Raw genomic sequence first — 21,280 nt, 5'->3', positions numbered from 1 at the left:
CTCCAAGACCAGCCCCTTTTCTTTCAGTCTAGGATGTAAGTTCACTAAAGGGCAGGGAACGAGTCTGCTAATTCTGTTGAAGTATACTCTCTCACGTGCTTAGTATAGTGCTCTGCACTAAGTAAGCACTCAGTAAACACATTAATTGATTGATTCACTGCTGTGGTCATCAAAACTCCTTTACTATAGTATCAGGGGCAAAGGCACCAGACCTTTTCTGTACCTACTAAAGGAAAGTAGACCGCATAGATAGGCTGCAGAAGACCAGGGTATTTTCTGCCTCTTTAAGAAGATGGCTGATGCCTGGTCTCTGAATTAACACAATATTTGCACAATATTGCAAGTAGGCAGTTTGAGGTGATTCTCCACGCCCTCAATTTCCAAGGAATGTGGAGAACTTGGGAAGTGCTCAGAGAAGAATAAGTCAGATGATTAGAGGGTTGAAGTAAGACTGAAGGAATTCCTTAGCTTCGGGAGGTCTAGGACAAATGATTTTAGTTGGGAATTTTGAGGTTAAGGAAAAGAGTACGCAATAGTTTTCAAATGAAGAACTGGGGATTACAGGGAAACTCCATCTGAGGACAACCATTTTATGGAAAAGCTGGAATGAAGAACTGCTTAGAGGCAACTCTGAGAATAGCAGTGAAGAAATGAGGAGAGCAATGGTGAATTGGGAAACAAGGCAGCAAAAACAAGGGAGCACTTGTGGTTAAGAGTTTTTTGTCAAAGCAAATAAAAGAAAAAAAATGACCTTCCACCCCTATACTCTGATTGTACAGTACTTTTCCATCGGGGTTCAAAAGGACACAATGCACACTACATATATCTTTGCATAAGCAGCATGGGGCTAGTGCAAAGAGCATGGGTCTGGGAGTCAGAGGAATTGAGTTCTAATCCTGGTTCCACCATTTGCCTGCTGTGTAACCTTGGATGAGTCAGTTAACTTCTCTGAGCCTCAGCTTCCTCAGCTGTGAAATGGGAATTCCATCCTATGCCCTCCTACTGAGATTGTGAGCCCCATGTGGGGCAAGGTCTGTGTCCAAACTGATCATCTTGTATATATCCCAGAGCTTAGCATGGTGCAAGACACACAGTAAGCCCCTTAGACTGAAAGCTCACTGTGCGTAGGGAATGTGTCTACCAATTCTGTTGTAGTGTACTCTCCCGTGTGCTTAGTACAGTGTCCTGCACAGAGTAAGCACTAAATAAATACCATTGATTAACAAGTACATAATAATAAAGTTGTTATTGTTATTATTAAAATGTCATTATTGGGTCAGACCAGTGGTCTACCCAGCCCAGGATTCTGTCTCTGACACTAGCAATGGGATATGACCAGTGGTCACCCAGCCCAGGATTCTGTTTCTGACACTAGCAATGGGATACTTGAGGGAACCTTTTGATGGTGGCTCTCCCTGGCAACCATCCCCACACTTAGGGATATAGCATCTATCATTTCTAACTTTCCCTCTAATAGCTCACCATCATTTGCCTATCTATGAATCTATCCAAAACCCTTTTGTACATTATTATTTTCTGCCTTCCCAATTTTCTGGGAAAACACTGAAGATAATAATTACGGGGATATTTTTTAAGCATTTTTTATGTACCTAGCACTGTGCTAAGAGCTTCTAACCGAACTCTTAGCAGATATCCAGATATCTGCTATCTTACCAGATATCTAGATCGGACACAATTTACAGAAAAGAATATTATTATTTCCATCCCACATGAGGCTTACAATATAAGGGATAAATGAATTCCACATGCTTACCACTCTCTGTGTGAAATGTTTTGTTTTTGAACCTATCAAACCTACCATACCTGTGGTTCTCCAATCAATCAATCAATCAATGAATCATATTTATTGAGTGCTTACTGTGTGCAGAGCTTACTGTGTACTAAGATCTTGGGAGAGTACAATATAATGATATAACAGTTGGTAGACGTGCTCCCTCCCCACAACGAGCTCTACTTCCAAGAAAAATATTTAGACATTGACCTTCTATATTTGAAATCTTGTAATTTCCTCAACTACAAAGCTTAATCTGATTATCCACGTGTCCAGACTGGTTTCCAGTCTGGTGCATTCCAAGTAATTAAGCTTTATAGCAATCATGTATGTACAGTTTGACCTGAGAACGGGACGGGAATGGGGTGGTGAAAAAACACCTTCCAGTCCCTTGATTGCATATGGCTAAACAAACATTTCCCTATCTCATAGCAAACAGAAATAGGTCATTTCTTTCAGAAGAGTGAATTGTTGGAAAGAACACAGGATGGTGAGTCAAGAGACCGGGGTTCTAACCCTGGCTCTGCCACTTGCCTGCTATGTGACCTTGAACCAGTCATCTAACTTCTCTGATTTGCAGCTACTTCTTCTGTAAAGATGGTTAAATGCCTGTGCTCTTTCCCACTCAGACTAAGAGTTCTGCGTGGGATAGGGACTGTATCTGACCTAATTACCTTCTATCTTCTTCAGTGTTTAGAACAGTGCTTGTCCCACAGTGCCACAGTTATTATTATTGGGCTTCCTCCTATTCTACATCTCTGTCTTCCCAGCTGAAATCAATGATGTACTCCTCTCCACACCCATAGAGAGAGAGAGAGAGAGAGAATGAAGCCAAAACACATTCCTTCTCCTTGTTCCTACCCCTCAACATTTGGAATTTCCTAATTGTTTAATAAATACCATAATTACTAAGCAGTGTGAATGCCAATCCTCCATCAGTTAACAAATTTTTAACTCCTTAAACGTGAGGCATCCACACCTGGAATACCATATATGATTCTCATAGTGGAATCTCATGGAGGACATGTTAGAGCTGGAGAAAACACGGAGAAGGGGAATAGAGATGATCAGGAGGAGAATTCTTCATAGGGCGATACACTAAAAATATTAGAACTCTTCAGCTAGAAGACAAACGTTGAGGTACATACTTGAAATCTACAAATCTGAAAGGGTATGGACAGGAAGAACACATAATAATGGAGTCTCCTGTCAGGAAGGATGGATGAGTCTTGATCTTGACACTTCAGGACTGAGAACTTGAGGAATTGATTACGGTGTTAATGGTTTGCACACTGCTACTCTCACTGTCTTGTTCTGCTGGGGCATGAAATGCAACAAGCTAGTAGGTGGGCATGAGTGGAGAATATTGTACAGTGCACCCAATGGTATTTTTTATGTGCCGGACCTATTTTTATTTGAAATAACCGCAGCTCTGTGCTGAGTGCTATGAAAATGCCAGGCAGTTACCTTGGCACCCACTGGGGTCTCTGCCTCTCACGTTAGCTATTTTCAGGATTTCTGCCAGACCCATCCAACTCGTGATCAGTATATGGTTCTATGGTAAGAAACCCTCATTACTATAGGAACAGCAGTCCGAACCAGGAATGTAGCCCAACTCTCCTAATATCCAGAGCCGTACTCTTTCCACTGAATCAATAACAAGGTTCTGACAAGGGTTCTAGTTACATGATCGAATAGCAGTGCAAATTGAATAAGATGACATTGAATTTTTCAAGTGCTGTCTTTCATATTCTATTAAACAAAAGATACTTTGTGTATCTTACTAGAGAACTGTCAGTTCCTCGAGAACTGTCATTTTCTACAGTGAAATGGGCTTTAATCTCTCTTTTCAAGTTAGTTGAAAAATTTTTAAATGTTGATGAGTTGAGGGGAGGGAACTGTCTAAGCCAAGGTACATGTTGCAGGCTTGCTTTGAAACAAGAGAACACTGTAAGAAAAATAGACATTGCCAAAGAATGCTGAAAGAAGAGCTTTATAATGGGGGTAACCCTGTATACTAAGCAAAGCATTTACAAGAAAGCTAAGTTTCTACCTAGCATCTATTTTAAGGGATAACAAGCATTTTTATTAATAATTTGGCAGACTTAAAACTGAGGTAAGCTGTCTCGGGCCCAGTCTTAAGGACAGTGTATGGAGCTCAGCATGTGACCGACAAGTCTGTGCTAAATGCAGCCAAGTCAAAAACGGGCTCCAAAAAATATTCCAGTCAGAAGATAAGGTCATGGAGAACACCACCATAAAATTTCCAGCCAAGAAAAGTTTGCTGTCTTCCAAAATGAATAGGATTTGGAGAAGAGTACCAACCCAGAGCGGGAAAGCGTTCCCAGTGACACGGGAAGAATGTGACCCGAATGAATCCCTAGGGAACAAGTCACGAGGAAGGCACCAAATTCAACAAATGTTGAACTTTACACAGTTTAAACCAATCCACACTGGTGATTTCCAGGATGAGGTAATTTGCTCAGTTTTGTATGTCCAGTGAATTATCCAGTGAATTTATTTTAACGATCTAATTGTGGTTTTTGTTAAGCACTTACCATGTGCCAATCACTGGGGTAAATACAGTCAAATTTAGTCCCTGTTCCACTTGAGGCTCACTGACTGAGTTGGGGTGTGAGAAATGGCGATCCTCATTTTACAGAGGAGGAAACTGAAGCCCAGAGAAAGAGCCCAGGCTTGGGAGTCAGAGGTCATGGGTTCTAATCCCTGCTCCTCCACTTGCCTGCTGTGTGACCTTGGGCAAGTCACTTCACTTTTCTGTGCCTCAGTTCCCTCACCTGTAAAATGGGGATTAAGACTGTGAGCCCCACATGGAACAATCTGATTACCTTGTCTCTACCCCAGCGCTTAGAACAGTGCTTGGCACATAGTAAATGCTTAACATATGCCATTATTATCTTTTTCTTTAGGCATTTCACTTCAAATATGGCATTGACTATTCCCTCTGTCATACTGGCATACATGTTCCCTTCTCTTGGAAACCAATATAAACATGGTCAAAAAGAGATAATGCCAATATTGTTAAAAATTCATTCCAAACTCTGGTCATACCAATGAGTTTCTCCAGAAAAAAAACACTGACTGGATTCTAAGACTCAGAAGTCGGTTAGTGATATTTGCCGTTTTGGTTATCTTCCTAATCTCCCGTTTTAGCAGGTGTGCCCAAAAGGCCTACCGGTAATTGAGAAATGGTGCAAATCAGCAAGCAAAACTAGAGATCCCAGAGCAGGGTTTAATTTGGAACAGCTGGGATGCTGTGGGGCTACAGTCGGGACTGACACCTCTCTCCTTGGCAGAGGGAAGGAAGAAGTGCAGGTTGGCACCAAGCCCAGTAGACAAGGTAAGATGGGGAGATGAGCTGGATGAGGAGATAGGGAAACAGAACGCACTGGCTGTCCTAGCAGTTCTCCAAGCCAAGAGCAGGATGAATATTAAGCCTTCCTAATTCAAATCAGCCCCCTTACTACCGGGAAAGATAGTTGTTGAGAAAGCAACATATATTGGGCTTGTAAAGGAAGGTCTTGGGGAAGCAGCATGGCCTAGTAGATAGGGCACAGGCCTGAGAGTCAGAAGGACCTGGGTTCTAATCCCAGCTCCTCCACCTGTCTGCTGTGTGACCCTGGGCAAGTCACTTCACTTCTCCGTGCCTCCGTTAACTCATCTGTAAAATGGAGATTGAGACTGTGAGCTCCACGTGGGATAGGGCTGTGACTAACCCAATTTGCTTGAATTCACCCCAGCATTTAGTATAGTGCCTGGCACATAGTAAGCGCTTAATAAATACCACAATTATGATGATAATTATTATCAAATACTATTATTATTATTATGCTCTGAGGTGGGGGAACACTCCAGCACAAAACCAGTAGAAAGAGTCTGAAACCCAGTTTGATTTCACTCTGAGAAAGAGCGGAGGTTTAGCTGATTAGAGAGGGATTTGATCATAAAGTGATAGCACTTGAGAAAGGAGGGCAAGAAATTGGATAAAGGAAATCGATTTTAAAAAGCAGATTTCACCTAAGAGAGAAGGTTTCTACCATAAGAAGGTTCCTTATGAGGATGATGCTCTTTAACTACTCTGTCTTCTTTGAATAAAAAACAAATGGCCTACATTGTCAACTCCTGTTCAGACAAGGCAATCTTACACTTGGCGTAACCTTTCAAGTCTCTGCACCAAGTAAGTGCTCAGTAAATCCCACACTGTTTGATTGAGAGACAGAGTTTCGAATACTTCAGTTAGACTTCTATTACCAAGAACGGTGTTTGATCTCTGACAGACCATCTGCATAGGTCTTGGATGGAGGTTTCGGGAATATCCTTATCTGGAGATTTATGAAACTAGGATGAACAGCTTTGTCCCTGAGATGGTTGGATGTGGAACTGCCCGAAACAGTTAGACTCCAGAGCACCCTTCTCTCTCTAGATTACTGCAGCAACCTTTTTTATGAAAAACAGCATAGCCTAGGAAAAAAATCACAGGCCTGGGAGTCAGAGGAAACTGGGTTCGAATCCCAGCTTTGCTAATTGCTGGCTGTGTAATCTCGGGCAAGTCACGTCACTTCTCTGTGCCTCAGTTTCCCCAACTGTAAAATGGATATTAAAAGCCCATTCTCCCTCCTATATAGACTGTAAGCCCCATGAGGGTTAGGGACTGTGTCCAACCTGGTTAACTTTGTATCTACCCCAGCATTTAGAACCGTGTTTCACATGTAGTAAGTGCCTAACAAATACCATAATAATAATGATATGAAAATTCAGAAACAAAGGAAAGGAAAACCCATCCTGTACTTTTACCTTATAATAATGATGGTATTTGTTAAGCTTTTACTATGTGCCAAGCACTGTTCTATCCCTCTTTCACTGGTGGAGCACCTTCCAAAGTCAATGGAAGCCCAAAGGAGGGAGACCAGGTGTGGAGGAAAGCATTCACACTTCCTTCAAGAGAAGGAAGAACTCAGATCTCAGAAAGCTTTCCAGATATCACGCCATTCCCTCTTCGAACAGGAATGCAAACTGTTCTAATTGAACGTATCTGTGCAAACTTTCTCCCAAAAAATTCATCCAGCTGGAGAAGGCAACGTGATTCAATGCCATCCCCAAACAGCTTGACAAAATGTAACTCGGCTTTGCCAGATTTCTAACAGGAGGATTAAAATGAACATTTTCTTGGCCCTGAAAGGCAAAGGGTTATGGGAATCTCCACCACTTTCCGAATATCAAACGACAGGATCCTCTGACAGTGTGATGTCTTCATATGGCGCTGTGGAATTTCACAAATGGAAGTGCAAAAGAATATGGAAGTAATACTTACAAGACTTCTTGGGACATTTCTGGCATTTGTTAAAGCCCCACGAAGTGCCCACGGTACCACAGCAGTCTTCTTGCTTGGAAAGACCAGGAAGTGCTTTACCACACTGAAATGATTAAGTGTGAAGTATTCAGGTTACTGTTAGGGTAAGATGCTCAATTTTACAATGCTGCTGTACTTCACCATCACATTATAAAACAGATCCCTTTTTATCCAACCTGGCTTGGCATTTTTTTTCTACCCTTTGAAACAATATCCAGAACAGACCGATATGTCACTGAAATGAACAAACATATTTCCAAGTTAGTAATCCTCCATTGGCACTAATGTTTTCAGATTCTTTTCTCAGGAAAATCTGTCACTGTTTAACTGTGCTTCACAAAATTCATCAGACACTCTTCTCTTCTTTCCCTTTTAAGGAGATGGCCTGAGAATAGCACGGCGTGTTATTCTATGGCTTTTGCCTTCATCATCGATTCCCGGCAAACGTGGGACCAAGTCCTCCTGGAGCTCAGAATGGGGTGACCGAGCATGGGCCAAGTACAGTGCTTGCCCTCAAATTACTTCGAATCTATTTCAGACAAGAAAAACAAGCATCCAGCCAAAACTGACATTTATACAGCTACTCCAGTTCCCACTCTTTTTCAAGTAAAGCAGATCTGTTCAGTCAGGATGCAACTTCTGCTTCTTTGATCACCATATGGAATTGTTTGCCATAGGAAGCTGAGCAGGCAGAAAAGATCAACAAGTCCAGAGGGGGTTGGAAATATTCTCTCATTTGATAATTTTTGTTGAATGCCTACTGTGTACAGGGCACTGTACCGGATACCAACTTTAGGCAGACACCTGCATTGAGCATCCAGAGGCTACAGAGCACTGTACTGGACATCAGCTCTGGGAAGGGCGCCCAGGCTGTACATCCTCACTCTACAGAGCACTGAACTGTGTGCAGAGCACTGAACTGGACACCAACTCTGGGCTGGGCATCCTCAATCTCCAGAGCACTCTACTATGTGCAAAGCACTGTACTGGGTGTTGCAAACCAGATGGGAGTGTGCTTGCTAATGCCTGATTTTTGACCCTACCATGCACCATGAAAAGTCTGGAGCAAAGCAAAAGAATTTCAGGAACAGCATCGATTCCACCACCTTTCTGTTGTCTTCTGCCCAGCTGAAATCCCTTGCCAACCTTTGTGCCCAGCCCGTGATACCACTCCACCAAGGGCTGCCATTCACATCATCGAAGCCTTTAGGAATTGCCTGGAGAAGGTTGACTTTCCAAAATAATAAAGGATCTACAAGAATAACCAATGGCAAAAAACACTGAACCACTTTAAACCAGTAAAGAACTTCAGAATTAGTGGCTGCCATTTCAACAGAGCAGTGATGGGCAAAATGCCTGTTCCGGCATTTCAATCTCCACCTTTCATTTAGGTGTGCTGCCATACCCCTTTCCTTGGGGGCTAAAACTGAGGCTCTAACCACAATTAAGTTTCCACTTAAATTCATGGGCAGAAATAATGGTTCCCATTTGAGAGTCATCCCACAACTGAAGCTTGCAACCTATGTCAGTAACAGAGGGCAACAATCACATCTGCCAATCCCATTGCCTCAGTGATAATCTGGGAAGTAAAGAAGGTGTAGTAATTGAATGGAAAAACTACTAATTTTGACTTCACATAGCCAGTAATTTCACTTATAATTAGCTGGAAAGCCTGGTGACTCATACCGGTGCTCAGAACAGTGCTTGGCACATAGTAAGAGCTTAACAAATACCTTAATTAATCAATTAAGAGTTACTCTTCCTCTTTCTTTTAAAAGTTTGACACCGAACTTTTGTGGTTAAAAATATACCTATGTCATGCATGAAATGCCATTCACTACAACACTAAGAAATTAAAAACCATTTCATAGAGAGGAAGATGACAAAAACTTGGTAAATTTCATAAAGAACATTGAACAGAGAACAGAAATTAATCAATGGCATTTATAGACCATTTACTATATGCTTGGGAAAGTACAATAAAACAGAGTTGGTAGACATATTACCTGTTCACAATAAGCTTACAGTCTAGAGGAGGAGACAGACATTAATATCAATCAATACATTATGGATATGTACATAAGGACTGTGGGGCTGAGGGTGGGATGAATACCAATTGGTCAAAGGGGAGAGTCTCGTGGGCATGAGCAGCACAGAAGGAAGAGGGAGTATGGGAAATGAGGGCTTTGTCGGGGAAGGGCTCTTAGAGGAGATGTGATTTTAATAAGGCTTTGAAGGTGAGCAGGGGAGATTGGGAGTTCCAGGTCACAGGGAAGATGTAGGCAAGGAGTCAGCGGCAAGATAAATAAGAAAGGAAACTATATTAAGGTAACATTGCAGAAGAGAAGAGAAAGATACAATTGAAAAATGATAAAGAGATCTATATTCTCCAGGAATGAACTGAGGTCAACGTACAAGAGGAAAACTAAGAATGGTCTATTGTCACTGACTCTGCTGCATGGAACAGGAATGTTTGAAGGCGAGATCTGAAAAGAGGAAGTGACTCAATGGCTCTAAGGAGGAGAGACATTCCAGAGAGCTAGAGCAGCTCAAGTTGAAAGGGGGACCACCCACTGAGAAAAGACACTAAGGGAGGACACAGAGTCATAGGCCAAGGCTGAAAGAACAGAGCGAGTGGGTGGGAAACTGTTGAATAAAAGGTCAGAGAAGTAAGGTGGAGCAAGGCCATGGTGATTTTTCCAAACTAGGAAGGCAATTTGGCACAAGAGTTGGAGCTGGATACAAAACTAACATAGGTGACAGGGGAAAAAAGAGACCGTCCTGTTCTCTCCAGCAACAGGATTTTGGACCAACAGTTTAAACAGTAGGGATGCTAGCAAGAGAAACAGCAAAATGAAATCTGGCTTTAAAAAAAAAAGTCTTATAAACCCTTTAAAAAATGCTGGTGGCTTCATGCTCTTCTTTCCTCCCTCCCTCAAATACGACAAGGGATTATTTTCATCAGACATACCGACAATGTACCCCCAAAATTGTGAGATGGTACAATGAAATGAACATACAGCAGTGTTTTGGGTTAATTATCAGAGCTATCTGGATTTTTGACCAGGAATTTTTATTCATTAATAATAATTGCTATTATGAATTCCTTCCTATTGTATGTAGAAATCACTATACACTTCGGCAAACATACATATTGGTTCTTAGATCTTTTGATATCCGGATCAAAGCCTGGCTGGGAGATACTATAGGGTGGAAACAGACTTCAGCAATTTTCATCCTAGTTCTGGATGAGGACCATCTCAGAACACTGTGTAACAACGGTTAGGTGTGTTTCTCATTTTTTTCTTAACCTAGATTCTGATATCCTTTCCTTTCATTGATTGGCTATTAAGCATCAACTGGGTGCTTATCTGCTTCCCTGTTACCTTAATTATCTCAGAGAGACTAAAATTACCTGTAGTTCCTTTGATACACATCAACAAACAGAAGCATGACAGTAAAAAAAACCTTTGTTTTTTGGCACTTTTCCAACTGGAAAGCTCTAGAAACCAGCATCTCTGACAGCCCCAAATACGAACACTCTTGGCCAATCTTTTTGTTTTGAAGAGAGAATTTGCAACATTTGAATCTTCCCTAGAACGTGATCTTCCCCTTTACTGATCCTCCCCTGAAGGACTCTGCTAAAACCCTCTGTGTAGTTATATAACATCTCCTGATGGACAGTCATTACTCTTAGATAGCTGGCATATGTCACTATCCAGCATTATCCATTCCTGGAGGTACCAATACAAAGCTATTTATAAACACATAGATAATGCTTATGAAGGGGAAAACAGGGCTCAGGAATATCAATCTACGTAAAGACTGACTAGATTAATACAGCAGTGCTTTTGATTAATTATCAGAGCTATCTGGATTTTGGACCAGGAATTTTTATTTTTATTTATTTATTATTTATTTCTATTATGAATTGCTTCCTATGGGCCAAACACTGTACTAAGTGCTGGGGTTAATGTGAGATAATACCAGTCTCGTTTCCTACCCACAATGGACTCCAGGTCTATGAAAGAAGGAGAAGAAGTATCTTGTCCCCATTTTACAGATGAAGAAACGGAGGCCCAGAGAAGATAAATGACTTGCCAAGGTCATACAACAGGCAAGCGGCAGAGCCAGGACTAAAATCTGTCCCCGGATTTGTTCCTCCAGCCCTAGCGATTCCACTTCCCAGGAACGAAAAGGGCAGAAAGATTATGGGGGCCATTACGGGGTTCTTGTCAGCTGTGTGACTCTGGGCAAGTCATTTAACTTCTCTGTGCCTCTGTTACTTCATCTGTAAAATGGGGATTAAGACTGTGAGCCCCACCTGGGACAACCTGATAACCCTATATCTCCCCCAGCGCTTAGAACAGTGCTTGGCACATAGTAAGCACTTAACAAATACCATCATTATCATTTTGGGGGTGGGTTAGGGTTAGGAGGATGGATCTCTCTCCAAGTCAGCAGATGGGCTGGGGGAAAGGTCATCACGGCTAGGCTTCCGAAAGCCAGGCCTCTTACCTGCCCTCCTACCTCTTCTCGCCCAAACTCCGCTGGCCAATTTTTCTCTGGCAGCCTCCACTGCCATCCCCACTCCAGCTACATTTCCTAAGGCTTCTTACCCTAGCCCCCTCACTCCCCATCAATCATCGGGTAATCAGAGTACTATTTTTATTAGGAGCTTAGCTAATCGAAACTGCAAGTACCATGACTCCTTCTCTCAAGTAAATGGCCCCAGAACTCTAAGACGTTATTCCATGTCCAAGGGTATTCTGTACTCACTATGTCAACAAGGCCCAGAATGTAACAGGTCAATGTTCAGGACCTCTACACGTTAATTAGCAGGCAGCAAGGGCTGTAATATCTCCTCCAAGAGGCCTTTCCTGACTAAGCCCTCATTTCCTTTTCTCCCACCCCCTTCTACATCACCCTGACTTGCTCCCTTTATTCATCCGCCGCTCCCCAGCCCAGCTCCACAGCTCTTATGTACATAACTGAAATTTTATTATATTAGTCTGTCTCCCCCTCTAGAATATGGGCAGGGAATGTATCTTTTATTGTGGTACTGAACTCTCCCCAGTACTCAGTTCAGTGATCTACACACAGTAAGCACTCAATAAATGCAACTGACTGACTGAACATTGACAGTTATATCATGATTTTTCCTCCTTCAAAAACTTAAGAGAGCACGAATATTTTCTTTTAAAACTAGTGGCAGTTCTCTCACACATGAACAAAAATACACCCCAGTGGCATAATGTTCTCCATTCCCATCAAGCACAGGAGAGGATGAGAGGGGATTATTCTAGAGCCTGAAGAAATGACATATAAAGTGCATGCAGGGATGTATTATTAGGACAGGAAAATGATACTCTCCCAAAGGGCTTAATACAGTGCTTAGTCTTGGTTGGGGTGCAACAAATACTATTGATTGAATTTTTTTCACCCAGTAGATAGCCATTCATTGCTCTGCAACATTAAATGATCAGTACAATGCTTTGCACACAATAGGTCCCCAGGAAATACTGATGATGATGATGATGATTATGACAGTGGGGATGAAGAAGAATTGCAGTTGACCTTTGCAGGGTGAGTGCTTCTTTCATCTACCGAATAAAAAAGGAGCAGTCTTAATGAATCACTGCTCCCCATAATGCTTGTCACTAGCAGTACACTTTCCTCTGGACAAATAAGAAAACTGAAATAGGGAGAACAAGTGATTTGTCTGTGATTTGAAAATACATTATTATCATGACTAAGTCACCTGCATAGAGAAGCATCATGGCACAGTGGATAGACCATGGGCTTGGGAGTCAGAAGGTCATGGGTTCTAATGCCAACTCTGCCACATACCTGCTGTGTGGCCTTGGGCAAGTCACTTCACTTCTTTGTGCCTCAGTTACCTCATTAGTAAAATGGGGCTTGAGATTGTGAGCTCCACAAGGGACAGGGACTGCATACAACTCAATTTGCTTGTACCCACCTCAGCACTTAGTACAGTGCTTGGCACATACTAAGTCCCTAACAAATGCCACAGTTATTATTATTAGTAGTATTATTATTCACAGAGATTTGTGATGGTTGTCTGGTTCTGACACCCCCAAAATCAAACATTTTTTCCATTTTAAAATTTAAATAGATAAAACAGCATAAATATATCTTCTGCAAATAAGCATCATAAAAAATGCATACCTGAAGAGGAATTGGGATAAACCCCTTAAAAACATCATCTGTGCATGATCAATGATAAAATGGACCGCTTCTATCCAGTTAATCAAGAAAACCCAGGGAGATGCTGATCCACATGGCCTGAACTAGGCTCTACAAGTGTGTCCATGTCCTTCCAGCACAAACAAGTTACACTACTGTCATGGGATGAAGCTTCTTGACATCCTGACTCTAAGATGTAACTCACTGCCAGCTTTTTGGTGATCTGGGATGTCTCGTCATCAATCAATGGTATTTTCAGGTCATCTAGCCGACAGTTCCTTCAGAAAGCCCATGCTGTGCTGACTTGGCTGTATCAATCCCAGCTTCTTGCTATGTCTAGTTCTGCTCTTTTCAAATCATGAAATTAATTTATCCCTACCACAAGTAAAGGGACTCCTAAAACTTTGTCCAGGAAGGCAATGTTCTAGCTTTCCTCGGCAACATCTTCAGCTCCAAACAGAACTGATTATTGGAGAGCTTCATGAGAGCTTCTCAGCTGGCATTTGCTGGAACATTACGTCTGCATTCTTGTATTACACAAAGAGGAAAAAAACCCTACCAAATGCATTGACCGATATCACTGAGATAAACACTCAGCAAATACTCGACCAACTTGTTGGGAATGGCAGGTTGTTATAACCAAGTGAATTGTCCAATGTAGCACTGGCAGAGTAACAGGCATTGTCTCATATGAAGAGGAGGAAAACTCTTAAATACTTCCAGATTTTCTAAAAAGACTTGTAAGGAATTTGTTTTGGCATAAGTAGCACATTCTTTACAGGCAAGAAAAAAACGGTCATCCAGCTTTCTTTTATTAGAGTAATTAAAACAATGTTTGGCGTTTTGGGTATCTGATACATCTTTAATCCTCTGATGTTTCAGGGTATTGATTTTGCAAAGTATCTACTGTGGATGGAGCATTAAAAGCTGTAAATGGATCCACACTGATTTCTAACCATGTATTTGTTTTAAAGTTTCTATAGCCAAACCCTGAGCTTCAAGGAATTCCAGACAACTGCTTTAGTTTATGTGATGGCATTTTTTAGACTACACTAAAGTAAAAATATTATCTAAGTGTTATATAAAGAAAAGAGGACCTAAGTGTGAAACATCTGATTTCACTTTACATTACCATAAAATAATTGATCAGACTGTGGAAATTCATTTGCAGTAATTCTGCTTATGAAAACTGATCATCTTGCACTTCCGAAAGAAAAACAAGACTTGAAGTCTGCGTTTTTGAATCAGTCATATAAAAATGGAAAGAACCAATGGTCGGCATGGCAAAACTAACATCTGGCTGCTTCCTTTCGCGTCCTAGCTGGATGTCTATAGAAACTATTTTCTAGAGCATTATCATCATTGGTTTGTAGGTGTAAATGTATTCTCAAATCGCCTAAGCCCAGAGACTAAGTCTTACAATAGGTAATGATGAAGGTGATGCAGACCTTGACTTCTCAACATGAAAGCCACATGGAGGACATGGAGAGAGTTCAGAAGACAGCCAGGATGATGATTAAAGACCTGGTAAATAAGACCACTTCTGTATTTTTACCAAGAAAACTCTATGGATCCACTACCAGAACGATTGCCGATGGAGATAGGGCATTCTGCGAGAGATGTGTCCACTACGTCGCTATGGGTCGGGCATGACTCGACAGCATAGGACAACAACAACAAGTAAGACCTAGTGGGAAAGGCGGAGGAACTTGGGTATGATTTGGCCAATCATATGATTTGACCAAGAAAGAAATACTTCTGGGCTTCACCTGGAGAAACTAAGATAGGAGCCTCAACATCTGTGCAAGCACTGTGTGGAATGAGCTTCTGGTTATGCAACAGTCTCTTCAGACGGAGGAACATAGGGAGAACCACAGGCCAGTGACGTCATCTTCAGACCTTTGGGCAGTGAGCTCCATCCTGCATTAATCCTAATTATCCTGCATCGACCTTTTGAGGGTGCCTGCCCCACCCATTTCTGGAGCCCCAGAGGAGGAAGTTAAAAGCCCTCTTCCCTCCTCCTTACTCTCCACTGGAAGCTGTTAGGTGCCAGCTTCAAGAGAAGATCTGCTACTGAAGGGACAGCCATCTGTCCTTTGCCAGGCTCTTTAACCTGGGGTGAGGAGCAGAGAAAATGATGGTGCCCCAGTGACAGAAATGCCCCTTTCACCCTGCACAAAAAAACAGTATAAAGCATCACTCCATTCTCAGGAGGGCATGGCCAGGGCTAGTGTCCCCTCCTTCATACAAATCCAGGCAGGAGTCCCTGTTCAGAATCGAGATAACCACTTCCATCCTGTCTAGTGAGGAGAGTCAGATTTAAGTGTGTGTGTGTGTGTGTGTGTGTGTGTGTGTGTGTGTGTGTGTGTGTAAGTCCTTATCTTCACTCCTGATATAGAGCAGGACTGTTTGTGTCCTACTGTCCGAGCACAAGTACATGCCCCCATATGATTCTCGCTCGTGTTACTCAAATGTAATAAAATGAACAGCAGTTCAATTAGTAATAGAAGTACTTTTTTTGCGGACCATCGATGCCATAAAAAATATTGTGGGGGGAGGGGAGATGGAGACATTCTGTGTCATAATAAAGGTATTTTTATTAGAATCAAAATGAAAAGCAGCTGGAGCGGAGGGCCCAAGAACAACATAAATTCGCTTGTTTGCTTGCTTGTTAAATAGGGTTCAGTGGTCTAATGCTCTAATGCTCAGTTTCAGAGACAACCAAAGGATGGGTTCAGATTGGATCCATAGAATGTAGAAAGGGTTGTGTCTGATGCACGGGGGCAGGGGGGCTTCCGGGGGAGCTGGTTTATAAGGGTCAAAGGATCCACATTTGAGGGTCTCAGTGTCTCTGTCTCATCCTCTTGCACCAAAGAAAACTAGCAGGCCTTCCTTCTGCAGTCCTCCCACACCCACTTCCCAGACCCAGTGACACATGTCCACGTTCTCTTTCACGTGCTTGGCTTTCCCTATCTGATTGCCTTCCTGCTTCAGCCAAGAGCAAAGGATGGGAACCATCTCAAGGCATCTGACAGGGTCCACTGAAGCTAAGGCTGCTGGAAATTCCCATTCTGTGAGGGCAAGACATTCACGGCTCTGATGTACCCAAACCTTTCTGGGCTGCCACTGACCCTGGCCATTCTAGTCCCAGCTCTGCTACTTGTCTGTGTGACCCTAGACGAATCACTTCACTTCTCTGGGCCTCAGGCACCCCATACGTAAAATGGGGATTGATACTGTGAGCCCCATGTGGTACAGGGTCTGTGTCTACTCTGATTTGCTGGTAACTACCCCAGCTCTTAGTACAGTGCCTGGCACAGAGTAAGCATCTAACAATTATTATTATTAGTATCTGGCACAGACCTCTAAATGCAAAAGCCTCCCTAGATCCAGTGAGGACCCCTTAGCTCCTTCAGGCTTTATCAGAGATTTCATAGAAGAAAATGAAAACTTAAAGTGGTACCAATGGCTTACAGCATGTGTTCCAACCAATCAATTTACCAATCCATGGTATTTATGGAGCACTGATGGTGTGCAGAACACTGTAGTAAGTGATTGGAAGAATACAATACCACAGAATTCGTAGACACATCCCTTGCCTACAAGGAATTTACAGTCTATAGGGGGAGGTAGACAATAAAATAAATTATGACTATGTGCATAAGTGCAGTGGGCCTGAGGTTGGGATGAATATCAAGTGCTTAAAGGGTACAGCGCCAAGTACATAGATGATGCTGAAGAGATAGGGAATAGGGTAAATGAGGGCTTATTTGAGAAAGGCCTCTCAGCCCCTCCTGCTTTAACTCTCTGCTCTCCTGCTCTCATCTCTCTGGCCGTTCATTCTCAGTCTCCTTTGCTACACTTTGGGGTTCCTCAAGGGTCAGTTCTTGGCCCCCTTCTGTTCTCCACCTATACTCACTCCCTAGGTGAACTCATTCACTCCCACTGCTTCAACTATCATGCCTATGCAGATGATACCCAAATCTACATCTCCTCCCCTGTTCTCTCTCCCTCCCTCCAGGCTCGTATCTCCTCCTGATTTCAGGACATCTCCACCTGGATGTCCACCCACCACCTGAAATTCAACATGTCCAAGACTGAGCTCCTTCTCTTCCCTCCCAAACCTGTCCTCTCCCTAACTTTCTTGTCACTGTGAACGGCACTACCATCCTTTCCATCTCACAGGCTTGCAACCTCGGTGTCCTCCTTGACTCTGCTCTCTCATTCACCCCACACATGAAATCCATCACCAAACCCTGCCGGTCTCACCTTCAAAACATTGCCAAGTTCCGCCCTTTCCTCTCCATCTAAACTGCCACTTTGTTGGTATAATCTCTCATCATATCCTGAATGGACTACTGCATCCGCCTCCTGTCTGATCTCCCATCCTCTTGTCTCTCCCTGCTTCAGTCTATACTTCACTCTGCTGCCCAGATTATCTTTCTATAGAAACACTCTGGGAATGTCACTCCCCTCCTCAAAAATCTCCAGTGGTTGCCTATCAACCTTCACACAAAGCAAAAACTCCTCATTAATGGCTTCAAAGCTCTCCATCACCTTGCCCGTCACCTTGCCCGCTCCTACCTCACCTCCCTTCTCTCCTCCTACAGCCCAGCCCACATACTCTGCTCCTCTGCCACCACTCACCTCCTCACTGTGTCTCGTTCTCACCTATTCCGCTGTCGACCCCTGGCCCACGTCCTACCTCTGGCCTGCAATGCTCTCCCTCCTCACATCTGCCAAACTAGCTCTCTTCCCCTCTTCAAAGCCCTACTGAGAGCTCACCTCATCCAGGAGGCCTTCCCAGACTAAGCCCCCCTTTTCCTCCACTCCTCCTCCCCTCCCCATCACCCCACTCCATCCCTCTGCTCTACCCCCTTCCCTGCCCCACAGCACTTGTGTATATTTGTATTTATTTATTACTCTATTTTATTAATAATGTGTATATATCTGTAATTCTATTTATCTATTTAGATGCTATTGATGCCTGTCTACTTGTTTTGTTTTGTTGTCTGCCTCCTCCTTCTAGACTGTGAGCCTGTTGTTGGGTAGGGATTGTCTCTATCTGCTGCCGATTTGTATTCAGAGAAGCAGCGTGGCTCAGTGGAAAGAGCACGGCCTTGGGAGTCAGAGGTTGTGGGTTCAAATCCCTGCTCTGCCATTTGTCAGCGGTGTGACTGTGGGCAAGTCACTTCACTTCTCTGTGCCTCAGTTCCCTCATCTGTAAAATGGGGATGAAGACTGTGAGCGTCACGTGGGACAACCTGATTACCCTGTGTCTACCCCAGTGATTAGAACAGTGCTTTGCACATAGTAAGCGCTTAACAAATACCAACATTATTATTTTCCAAACACTTAGTACAGTGCTCTGCAAACAGTAAGCGCTCAATAAATACAATTGAATGAATGAATGAATCAACCCCACTGTTTAGAGGAATGCTTGGTCCACAGTAAGCGCTTCTATAATCTGCATGTGCCCACGTGCAGTTTCTTCAATAACACAGTACCCTGAGCTCAAAATAACTCATCTTGTCAGAAAAAGTTTCCCTAAATTCTGAATTGCATTCTAGTCAAGGTGTGTGTAAGAATCACGCCTTATGGCAGAATTAATTGAACTGGTTTAACTGCTGTATGAAACTCAACAGCTGAAATAAGATTCTTTGCTTCCCTATTCTGATCCACTATCTTCCACGAATGACTTTCCTGAGTTTCTCTCTAACCTACTGAAGCATCTTGGCCAAGTACTTACTAATATATGAAAGAATGTTCTTTCCTGATATAATACTTGATAACCAAAGAGCTCAATGAATTTTATCAATATGGTTTCTATTGCTCTGCCCATCTTTGATTGAGGTTTTTAGTTTCTGCATCTATGTGATGGAGAGAAGCAGATGCAAAAGAAGGTTGCTCATGGTTGCAGGCAATCACTTTCATCGTCATCATTATTAGTAGTTACTGAATATTTACTGCATGCAGAGGACTGAACTAGATGGTTAAGAATGTTCTATAAAAATGGCAGATATAATCCTTGCCCTCTGGAATCTTATAATCTGATGAGGCTGATAAACTACAATGGCAGAAAAATGAAAAAACACAGATCGAATTAATAAAAGAAGAAAATGAATAATTGGAATATATACATGCATTCTATGAGTGGCTAATGGGACTGTCTGATAAGGGAGATGGTGATTAAATAGGAAATGATGATGAAATCTCCCACCAAGAACGAGAGAGATGAGACTCAGACCTGAGATTGTAGAGTTTAGAACCCATACAAAGGAAATGATTAGAGAACTAGTAGGTCATGTAGCACCATTCGCATTATTCTATCCTACTGGTCCTGCTCCCACTGGAGCAGGGAAAGCAACAAGTGAGGAGATGGACAGTTATGCCAATGGAAGAGAATATTGAGTTTGAGTTCCAATCTGTGATTATGCATGAGGTGATTCCCTCTTCAACTAGGGCAGCCATCAAAAAGTCACTCAAACCAGCATTTTTTAAGGTATTTGTTAAGCACTTACTATGTCTCTGTTCTAAATGCTGGGGTTGGCAAAGTTAATTAGGTCAGACACAGTCCCTGCCCCAAATCGGGCTCACAGTCTAAGTAGGAGGGAGAACAGTTATTCAATCCCCATTTTAGAGTTAAGGAAAATGAGGCACAGTGAAGTTGAGTGACTTGACCAAGGTCATCCAGCAAGCAATCGGCAAAGCTGGGATTAGAACCCAGGTCCTCTGACTTTCAGGCCTGTGATCTTTCGACTAGGCCACTTTGCTTCTCATTATATAAGGGTTGAGGAGGATAAAGGGGTGAAATAAGCTACCAGCCATTAGAAACTTACATGCTCAAGAAAAACTTGCTAAGTCATTGTTTAGATAGTCAAAGGGAATCAAAAAATATTTTAACGATATAAAAAGTGTGCTCGATGAATCTTTTTGCAATGCAAAAACGGCTGACAGCATTTTTTTTTTTTTTTTTGGCAGGAAAAGTCTGTTGAGTTGAAAATCAGAACAGAGTTTTTTAGGGGGTTTGGGACATATGGGCACAACAATTTACAATGAAAACTGATTCAAGATTTTAACCACCTCAACCATTGTTCTACAATAATACCACAGATAAAAATGTACCGAGCAATATGTCTACCAACTTGGTGGTATTGTACTCTCCCAAATGCTTAGTACAGTACTGTGCACACAGCAAGCACTCAATAAATACAGTTCATTGACTGAACTGTTTTTATATGTACCTGCTGATAATCCCTGAGGAAAACCAGCTCAATCAAGCTCACTCTGTTGGAACCGGCCAGACATTTTGGAGTGGATACTTACACCCTGCTTTAAGCACGAAAGAAGTCCATCCCCTCTGGCCACCTTGTTTACTCACTTTGCCGAACCTCAAACCTTAAGGAACCTGAAAACTTTTCAAATGGATTTTGAGTCAAAAAGCCACCTGCAAAGTAAGGAGCTAGGAAAGTGTGACCCGGCAAAGATAGAAAGAGAAATTCCCATTGCTAAGCCTGATGTCTATCTGAACCTTCCCTTAAAGAAGATGCCCTTGCAAAGGAGAAGTCGTTGCTTGCATGGTGATTTTTGTCCTTTATCAAAAAAATCCATCAGGCTCCAGCGTGGCTGGCCAGAACAGTTTTTGTGAAAACTCTCTGTACTATGTCCTTCTTTCATAGTGCAGGCATGCCCAACAAGCATTCTGGGGAAATGCCTGGGTTGTCCTAACATACAAATATTCTCTTTTTGATGTTGCCACCAAGGAGTTTGTGACACTTCTGCCTCCTGGGAAGGCAAAGGAAATGACACAAGCAGGAACTTTAGTTTTAGCTAGCGGTCTCCTTCTGAACTAAGAGCAAATAATCTCAGTATAGAAGGGTTTCGCCTAAAGGAAATAAAACAATCAAGCA

The 21,280-nt window shown here is 42.5% G+C and overlaps 1 protein-coding gene across 9 annotated transcripts in view; it reads right to left on the bottom strand.

Moving 5' to 3' along the window:
* LTBP1 (latent transforming growth factor beta binding protein 1) overlaps positions 1-21,280 on the bottom strand; it is a 416,540-nt gene that overhangs the window by 174,313 nt on the left and 220,947 nt on the right. For all 9 annotated transcript variants that reach the window (XM_029058450.2, XM_029058420.2, XM_029058428.2 and 6 more), the window contains one exon: positions 7,125-7,227. In XM_029058450.2, coding sequence (XP_028914283.1) covers positions 7,125-7,227 — 103 coding nt within the window. The remainder of the gene's footprint in view (positions 1-7,124; positions 7,228-21,280) is intronic.

Source organism: Ornithorhynchus anatinus, chromosome 1 (genome assembly GCF_004115215.2).
Source record: "Ornithorhynchus anatinus isolate Pmale09 chromosome 1, mOrnAna1.pri.v4, whole genome shotgun sequence".
NCBI classification, from domain to species: Eukaryota; Metazoa; Chordata; class Mammalia; order Monotremata; family Ornithorhynchidae; genus Ornithorhynchus; species Ornithorhynchus anatinus.
Note: the sequence above shows the minus strand (reverse complement) of the source record. Positions and strands in the feature narration are given on the sequence as shown.